General features: G+C 39.8%; 2 protein-coding genes across 6 annotated transcripts in view; both read right to left on the bottom strand.

The window, feature by feature from the left end:
- The window catches only part of adam12a (ADAM metallopeptidase domain 12a), a 69,864-nt gene extending 67,125 nt beyond the window's left edge, over positions 1–2,739 (bottom strand). The window contains exons 1-2 of one of the 3 annotated variants that reach the window (XM_032501397.1): positions 2,232–2,361; positions 1,712–1,818 (exon numbers count right to left, since the gene is read on the bottom strand). Coding sequence is in view for 2 of the 3 variants with exons in the window: in XM_032501395.1 (XP_032357286.1) it covers positions 2,214–2,337 (124 nt within the window). In the remaining variant the exon portion in view is untranslated. Of the gene's footprint in view, positions 1–1,711; positions 1,819–2,213 lie in introns of all 3 variants that reach the window. The other 2 variants (XM_032501395.1, XM_032501396.1) reach the window with 2 other exon arrangements.
- A 1,152-nt stretch (positions 2,740–3,891) lies between these two features.
- c21h10orf90 (chromosome 21 C10orf90 homolog) overlaps positions 3,892–9,717 on the bottom strand; it is a 17,898-nt gene continuing 12,072 nt past the window's right edge. The window contains exons 8-10 of one of the 3 annotated variants that reach the window (XM_032501401.1): positions 8,679–8,744; positions 8,115–8,205; positions 3,892–6,342 (exon numbers count right to left, since the gene is read on the bottom strand). In XM_032501401.1, the coding sequence (XP_032357292.1) occupies positions 6,304–6,342; positions 8,115–8,205; positions 8,679–8,744 (196 nt within the window). In that variant the 3' untranslated portion in view covers positions 3,892–6,303. The remainder of the gene's footprint in view (positions 6,343–8,114; positions 8,206–8,678; positions 8,745–9,717) is intronic. The other 2 variants (XM_032501399.1, XM_032501400.1) reach the window with 2 other exon arrangements.

The following is a 9,717-nucleotide window of genomic DNA, read 5'->3' as shown; positions in this document are numbered from 1 at the left end:
AATCCTATGTAAACATCCCCACTGTGGAACAGCAACTGGTTGATCAAACTGTCTTAATGCACTAGCACACATCAGCCAATTTTTCTTATCGGCCTCCTGGGTCTTAACTATCCTGAACAACTCGTCTGGAAGATCTGAATCCATTCATACTGAAAAGATACTAAATGCCTCTGACTTGTGATGGGTCATGTTATGGCCATACTGTCTCTCTGGGGGAGAACACTGTTTGATGAAGGAATGTTTTACTACAGTCCAAAAATATATTCTCCGCTTAACTTTCATTTGTCTGAGGGTGCAGCACGCAAGCTGCATGCAGCGCTCGAGGCAGACAGAGTCATGTTGGTTGAAGCAGTGCAGCTGGCTAGTAAATACTGCCTGACACTAAGTGTGTCAACCATTGGAGAAAATAATTCACAAATGGTTCAGGACTAAAAACGGAAACATGCACAAGACAAATAGGGAGAGGAAAACCGACAAGAAAGCTCAAGGGGCGGTGTCATGAAATATGTATGCAAACATGACATTGCATGGAGCTGAACCGCTCCATCTTTTCTGAGCAGCCTTGAATTTCTGACAGCGAAGACAAAAGTCTGCACAGTCTGGAGACAGAGTAGAGATTTATAAAAGGGAGCACTAATGATTCCCACTTTTCATGACTTAACATTCAGAAAGCTGCAAATCATTATTTTGATTAATCAAACAATCATTTTGTCTATACATGGTCCAAAAAATATGAAAAATTCCACTCGCAAGTTCCAAAAGCCCAATGAAACATCTTTACTGCTTGTTTTGTCGACCAACAGTCCAAGATATGTTCAGTTTGAAGTTATATTACAAAAAACAGCAAATCCTCACATTTGATTTGATTAAATGACCTAAATGATTCATGGATTATCAAGAAGTGTTGCTGATTAAACATCGGCTGATGGTTTCATCAGTTGCACAAAGTCAGGCATCACCCTGAATTTCACACCATTTGAATCTTTTACATGTAACCCCATCTCCTGTGCACTTGTTCACACGGCTCCCTCTACACATTTATTTCAATCAGCTCCAATTACCCACAAGCAGGTAAATAATCTACTAGTACAGCTTGGCTCAGACTTTCCCAGTGAACACTGAGCCCATGAGAACGAACCCATCAAGGCCGACTTCTGACGGCGACGAACTGTTAATGATTGCAATTTTTACACATTTGGCCTCGCTGTGGTAGCCTAATTAATTCCCATGATTCTACAGTGAGCGTCGTGACTGGCAGTGTGTTCAGATCATAGACTGTATGGTTCAGATGTAAAAGTTTTCTGCAGGCGCAACCACTCGAGTGCAAATCCTCCACTCACCACTGGTGCACATATACTGTGTCCTTGTTGAATCTCATGAGCCCCCCAGCCCAAAGGGTTGCAATCACAGTGTGAGACAAACACACAAGCATTGCCAAAAACACACTCTGACATCACATGAAAACATTTCCCCAGACCTCTCAAGCAGCTATTATTGCTGGGATATCCTAAACATAATAAACAGTACAATTTACAGGTTTCTAAAAAAGCTACCTTACTTTTTAAATTCAAACCAACTATGTGACTTTCATTTTATGTTTGCCACTAAATTCATCTATAATTGAACATATTTAAAGTATGTTTGAAGTGCCTTGAAAACTGAAGTTTGCTTGAAGCACCAGCAAAATGCCTCATGTGCGACCAATGATTACCAAAGGGAGTTTCAGCATCATCAATTATACAGCGTCTCCTCTCCTCTGAGGTGCACGCTGGATGGACTTCAAGTTAATTTTTTAGGTACTGCTTTTCACACAGAGATCTATTGGAGAGAATGAGAGAAAGCCATGCATTTAGAAAGCTTGTTTACACTGGAGAGGTTTTATTCTCTGCCAAACATGTTTTACAGATCTTTATGTCTGGTGTATTAACGAAGGCTTTCATAAATCATATATCCAAAACAGCTAAAAGGCCGACATGAATGACAAATAAAATATAGTAAGCTAGAACACAATAGGCACAACAGACAAAATGCACAAAGTTCATTTCAATGTCGAATACACATTTTTCTTCATGTTTTCAGGTGAAAAGTCAACATTTGGTATTCAGCAAGTAAATGAATACATTAAGCAAACAATCACATTTTGCTTATTATTATTATTATTATATCAAAGATCTTTGATAAAATAGGAAAATAAAAATAGGCTACATCTTTACCTCTTCTTCGCCTCTTACCTTCAACAGATCTGGAGAGCACACTGTCACGACCCGAGACAGAGACTGATAAAGCCTGAAGTGCTGTCAAAATAATGAACTTCAGACTCCGGCTCCCGAGGTTCATGATGCCCGGCTGCAGCGTGGACGGGACTGGCCAACTGTTTCACTGTAGCGCAACCATCATACAATCCAACAACAGCTGATGTGCAGGAGGAACACCCCCCCTCCACCCAAAAATACAAAATTTAAATGACTTCCTGAAATATGATCAATAGCCGAGTGGTGCCGTAGGAAATCCCGAGGACAGCTGATTCAACTCCGCGCACTTTCCCCAGTCACAGACGTTCAATTCCAAAGCTGCCTCGCGCAAAATTGAGAAATGTCACAGAAATGAAGAGCAAGGGGTGAGAACGTTAACGCATGCACAAGCCGCTGCTGTCTCCCGCTGGAATGTATCAATTCCAGGGCAATTACTGGCGAGAAGTGTTGTCTTATGAGTGGGGACCATGTGCTTCCACACAACGCCCCGCAGGGTCCTAGAGCCACCTCCAGCGCCCCTTGTTGACGAGCAGCATAAGCTACCAGAAACAAACAAAGTGCAACTTCCGGTCCCAGCTTTCAAAATAAAAACACCAATTAAAATATCAAAGCACTTTGCGAAATGGTTACTGTGTGCACAATGCCACTAAAACAAAGAACGTATTTAACGAACATAGGATAAAATAACTTGAATGCTGTTTAATGACTGCGTGCTTTTTCTGAGACTAAGTGAAAAAGTCAATCTTGACTTTGGGAATAGCTTATGTAGTTCGAATTGAGTTGTACTTATCCATGAGCTTTCACTGTGAGAAGCAGTTAATCGCTAATAAAAACGGCTGTGTGGACTTCATTCTGGTCAATTTATGAAAACAAATGGAGAGCACCTTAGTAGTTGTTGCTTTTCAACCCTTTTTATCATTGCAAATTGAATGTTTTGGACTGTTGGTCAAAACAAAACATGCCATTTCCACCTTGCACATCTTACATTGAATGTGGTATCCAAAAAAGCAAGTTTAAGGCAAGATTATTTTGTCAAATTACAGATACGATTTTTTCATAGACCTTGCAGAAGTTGAGTTGAACACGTGACCGGCCTGGAAGCTGCCGGACATACACCGGGAACTTAGCATTTTATTTTGAATTAAAACCACTTAATTTCCGGCCTTTTTCCTTGTATCCGTTGGTCAACTTGACCCAACGGATCGATGGGCTCACAAACACTGTGACAGCCCACGCAGTGAGCGTAAATTGGAATAATATAGCCTACACAGCCCTCACTCACCGACTTTATTATCATGTATCATGTTATTCAGTCAGAGTAAGCTAAAAGCAGCATTATGTGAGGAAAATGAATGCAGTCTTGCAAATCCAGTGTAATGTTGACATTTACAACAAGTTACTCAACGTGTTATCAAGACCCCATGCACTAAATGATTCCTGTACATAGCCCATTCAAACACTGTGGCTCAGCTCAGAGTGTGCACCCTGCATTGCACCACATGGCCACCCACTTCAGAAGGGAATGCAGGCAGAACACAGGCAGGTGTCAACAGGCTTGGAACCAGGCTTGGTTCCTAAAAGCTCTTTTCTCTCCCAACAGTAGAAAATGAAAGTGTGTTTCCAGCATGAACACTTAAGGTATAGTCACAAGAGCATATCCAATCATTGCCCCACACCGGATGAAATAGGAACTATAGGGTGCAGCCTAGTGACATGATGCTCAGAAACCTCAATTTCTCAAAACTCCTCTTTGAGAATGAAATATGAATGGAAATAAAAGACCACTGCGGATTTTTTCTCTGCATGCAGATTTCACTGGGACTCAACAATCAGTTAGGATGTTACAAAGCCGATTTTTTGGCTTTTTCTAAGAACCAGAATGCTTGAAGAAAGATAAGGTGCAGGGAGCAGACAGTAAAATAGGACTTTCTGTTAGTGTGCAAGGACAGATAATACACAACAATAAATCCTAACTTCATGGACCTTATTTTATCTAACCTCTGTTATTATGTTGATGCAGTTGGTAGAAAAAACAACTTTTCACCGGTGCTTAGAGACAAACATTTTACAGTCACATTTCGAAGAAAAAAATATGTAAACACAACTCAAATATGAAATACTTCTAATTAATTTCAAATATAAAATAAAGTTGAAGTTTAAAGAATTACATTGCATAGTGAATCATTCTATGTAAAGTTGAATAGAAAAAACACACACACACACACTGTATACATATATAATAACCTTCTTTAACCCGCAGTCATAGTTCTACTTTCTAGTCTAAAATTACTAATTTAAAAAAGACAGAAACAATTATGAGCCATGAGTGCTGTTATTGATGATCTCCTATTGTCTAAAGACACCCACACATGCATGGGCACTGACATGACATTAATATGAGGTTTACATAAACCAAGACATCAGTGCAAATTCAGATAGATGAAACAGCTGGACTATGGAAGAACTCTGACTTTAAAAGCTAATGAGTAAAATAACAATTAGGAATATGAAGAGTGTCTGCTCTGCTGTCTCACAAATAAATATTCACACATCTCACTTTTGATTTATTCCCAGCTCCATCATGTTGGTGAGCAGCCCTCTGAGCACATTCACTTTAAATCCCACAAATCTAAATCTGCTATGGAGGGCTCCAGTCCTCATGGGACAAAGATAGGGACAAAAGATCCATTCAAACCGGGAGTGTCCATTAACAGGGCATTTCCGGTGAGAAGAGGTCACATTGCCCCATCTTAACAGCTAATAGCTGGCACCGAATAAAGGGAGAGCCCACTTCATGCTTCACTCTGCTTATTGGTTGTATAATGAGGATGGCAGTTGTCCTGGACAAGACTGTCCTGGAAGGGACTGTGAAGCATTATAAATGATTTTGTTTTGTATCACTGCTTCACGTCACATGTCATCATGTGAAAGTGGCTGTGTGAGGACATGGGTGCTTCATTGTGCAGTGAGAGCTTACTCTGTATCCCATTACATGAAGTATTCCTAGTAAAGAAATGCAATTTGCAATCAACTGAAAACAAGATAACACAGATGAACTGCATACATTGTTGGCTTATATCTTACATCAAAAGTCAGCTAGTGTGTCCTTATGATTTATAATGTGATACAACCAAAACAGAATGTTGAGACATGATTTCAGACATTCATTTTGGCCGTGTTCATTTGTAATTGCGTTTCACAAGCAGCTAGGACAGCTGAGGCACAGAGATCAGCATCTGTTTTTTTCTCAAAAGACATAAGACAATGTGATACGACCAAAACAGAATGTTGAGACATGATTTCAGACATACACTTTGGCCATCTTCATTTGTAATTGCATATCACAAGCAGCTATGACAGCTGAGGCACAGAGATCAACATCTTTTTTTTCTCAAAAGACATAAGACATCATTTATGGCAATTTTTCAAGAACCCAGAAGGCCATTTAACAACACTTAGTGCTGCTTCAACGGTATTTCCAGAATCCTTAAGGACTCCTCTTTCCGAGTGCATCAAGTATTTTCTGTCATCTGGCCAAGACAATTAAACCTGTCCTAAACTGCTAATTTGTGTCTCTTACTCAGCATCTCCATGCTGGAGTTGTAAAACACATTATTATTAAAAAACTTCTCATTCGTTTATGTTTAGTTAATAAAGTAGAGTCGCAATGAGGAAAACTGGTTAAAGGTCTTCTTTTATTGTGCATCAGAAATATATATCTCTTTATCCAGATGGGCAAAAGAGATTTTGAAGGTCCTGGAAAACCTTCAAAAAAGTTCTACAGTAAGCGATGTTAAATGACTATCCGGGCCTTCTGAAAGCTTGCCATGGTTTTATCTCTCAGAAAAACAGATGGTAAGCTCTGTAACTTGAATAATAAGTAATGTTAACACATGAGAGAAACAAACAGGGGCTAAAGGACAGCTGGAGGTATATCATGACCTACACTGATAGTTTAACTCATGTTCAGCACTGTCAAAGGTCAAAGTTCATCTGTTATGCAATGCTGCAGGCTTTGTCATGTCAACATCATCATCTCTTGTCAGTCTTTTCAGCTGTTGCTCTTTTGAAGAAGCTGAGCCAACAGTTTCTGCAATAAGAAAAGAAAATACTCAGATTACTAAAACACTTAGTGGTTATAGATCACCAGTCTAGTCCTCACACACACCCATGTGGCAATCCAGGCAAACACACAAACACTGCAAATCAAACAGTTCTGCACAGAAACAGGAGCCATGCCTCATCCCTGCCGTCCTCTCACCCACACGTCCAGGTTTTCACCTCTTCTTTCAGGATCCCGCTTGATCTCTGGCATCGCCCCTCTCCCCTGTGTTATCTGCCCCAGCAGCAGTGTAGACGGAGCAGCTGTGTGTGAGCACCCACACTGTCTGCAGCTTGGCTGAATGGTGGCACTGCACTATAGCTATCTCTGCCACTGAAGGGCCTTTTGTTTTACGAGGAACACAGCCCTCATACACTCGGCACAATGAGGCCGTTCACAGCTTCTCTCCATAATGAGAGAAAGGGCAGTGCAGTGTGAGAGAGAGCAACTGCAATTTTTCCAGCATTTAAACTCTGTCCTGGGTTATAGTTATTTTATTATTATCATGCAATAAAAACATAGGTCTGAAATCACATGCTGAAAATACATCTGAAGCTAGAATTCTTTAAACAATGTTTTCTAATCAGACTCCTGGCAGAAGTGGAAGACAATAGGAAAAGTTTGGCAGCAGTGACCTCTAGTGGCATTATTAGCGTATTGTTCTGAAAGCAAAGGCAAGCTCGAGAAATCCTTCAAAAGCTTAAATATTCACTGTAATGGGACTAAATTCCCAAATAAGAAGAACTGACATTTACATATTTTCCCGTCTTTATAATTTCTTTCTTTCTAGGAAAAGAGTACACGCAATTCAATTTTAATGCAGGCCTACATATCTTATTATCAGATCTTGGAAGATATTATTAAAAAAGCAGAGACTGTGACACTAAATACAAATTTGAATTCATACTTTAATTGCTTCCTTAGAGCACTATGCGGGGGGGGGGGGGGGGGGGGGGGGGGGGGGGGAGGCGGCACATCAGAGAAAAAACATCCAACTCCTCAGCCCTAAAGGCCAACTTGTCTGCCACAACAGAAAGAATCTCCAGAAATACTCCCATCCAGCACCTTGATATTGTGTTTCTAAACTATCCTTCAACCTCATGTGTTCCAAGTCTTTTCAGTTAACACTAAAGGACTTAGTAAGTGATTCAAAGCAGTTCATTTCAATGGCTGCACTGCTGTGAGGAGAGAAAAAGCCAGAACTGAAAAATGTTTCACCTTTTGCAAGGTTTAATTGAGCGTGTAGAGGAAAAGGGTGTTATTACTTGCTTGATAGCCCGTGGGCCATATACACAATTAATGTTCTGTTCAGTATCTCAGGCAAGCTGTTAATACTGTGGCGAGCTTTAGTCCATATTTTAATGGAGTTTGTGATTCAGTGCATAATTTCTGCATGAATATTTGTTTAAAACAACTTCAGGGAGATCAAAATAGGCCGGTGTGGAACATGAGAATCAGTCTGTTTGCACTAATGTGAGTTCATGATCTATTTAACCACTTAACACACACTCTCTGTCAGTATTGTATACTGTGTTTTGTGTAACAGGTTGTCAAAGGTTTTCTCTTGCTTTTTATACTGCAATATTTAATCAAATGAAAATATTTTAGATACACAAACCTGAGTTGGCATATTTGGCTTCTTCCCAGTATTGAAATAACAAAAAATACAGTGATGTGGGGTTGAATGTTTGACTGCAGCTTAGTGAGCTTTGATTGGTTTGATTTATTTGTGTTTTGACAAAAAAAGATATAAAGATTACCTTTTTAAAAAGTTCAACTCGCTGTCTGTTGCTCAAACACGTCTCCCTCTTCTTCTCTTCCGTTTTTTTCTTTTTCATCTCAGCATTCGAACTGTAACAAAGTTATAAATTTGTGTCTTTTAAGATTGTTTGAAAATATGACAGGTTAGGGTCGATATTTTAAAACAATATTGCAAACGTGTGTACAGTATGCATTATCCAAATACAATCATTCACTTTCCATGCACCACTATTCACTGTCTATCAACTACATGCAGCATTATATTCTGTAGAAATCCACAGTCTAACAGCTCAGTCTAAAATGTCTTCCTGATTAATAGGTGGATCTGTCAGGATGCAAAATAAACAAGTGATGCAAGGAAAGGGAGAAAAAAACATGTCAGGATGAAAAGGCATGGCAAATATCTTGGCAGAGGAACAAAAATCTGAATACTTTGTATGGACATGTCACTGATACAGGCTATGCCTTCACATGTGAGAGCAATACAAGAGATAAGAATGTATCTGCCTACAAAGAAGAAGCATCTGACAGCGGGCCGAGCTAGAGATTAAGACAGAACTCACCGCTTAGATCTCAGCTGCATTTCTTTCCCAGTAATGGCTCTGTCCCTGGGTTTGAAAAGGTTATCTGGAAATACAAGCATGTACACACACACACACACACGCGCGCACACACACACACACACACACACACAATGCTGATTAAGTTGAAGGTTTTGAAGCATAGCAGTGCATCACTCTAGCTTTTCCTTGTGTTTCAAGGGGCTGAAAACCTGTCTTACAGAAAAAATGATCATGTTGGAACCTCATAAAAGAACAGACAATATTATCATATTCAAAGCCATGCATTCCACCTTCTCTACTCGCTTCTCAAGACATTTTATGAAGTATCATTTCACCATGATGCAAAAACTGTACATTTTCATAAACATTTATACATGAACACTGATGAAAAATGTGATTTCCCGGCAGTCCATGACCCAGTGGTGTATTTCTTTGTTAAGGCCAGTAGAGGGCAGGGAGAGCTACAAAATCCCAGTCACAAATCTTTAAATTCTTCATTGTTAACTGTGAAGCCGGGAAGCTCATCAGACAGAACACTGAGTTGAGAGCCTAACGACATTTTGAAGGTCAAGATATATTTTTGCTAAAATCTAATGCAAATCCAAGGCAATCGCTCTGAAGCCTTGTTATTCAATAAAGGAGCACTTCCATACATAAATATGCACCAAAGCCATTTGTTTCACATCTTACTTCAAGTGCTTTTTGCATTTAGTCACAGCTTGGCTTGGCATCACCCTCTCTAAAACTACTGCTAAGTCAGTATTTTGGGGTTCAGTGGAGGACTTTAGTGGATTGTCCACTTCAAGCAAATTCTAAATGTAATATTATGTATGATTGAGAAAAATGTTACTTATCAGAAGCTTAAATCCCCAAATCTGGCTCTGGGCCTTGAAAAAACAACACATATTGGCTGAAAACTACCCCCCTTGCACTTTGTTCTGTGCATGTGTGTGTGTGTGATTATGATGTGGCAAACAGCCACTGCAGCTGCAAAAGGATAATAGGCAGCACAGAAGATGAGAGAGGTGAGGGAGACTCC

The sequence above is a fragment of the Etheostoma spectabile genome, chromosome 21, assembly GCF_008692095.1.
Source record: "Etheostoma spectabile isolate EspeVRDwgs_2016 chromosome 21, UIUC_Espe_1.0, whole genome shotgun sequence".
Classification (NCBI taxonomy): domain Eukaryota; kingdom Metazoa; phylum Chordata; class Actinopteri; order Perciformes; family Percidae; genus Etheostoma; species Etheostoma spectabile.
This window is presented reverse-complemented; position numbering and strand designations above follow the sequence as displayed.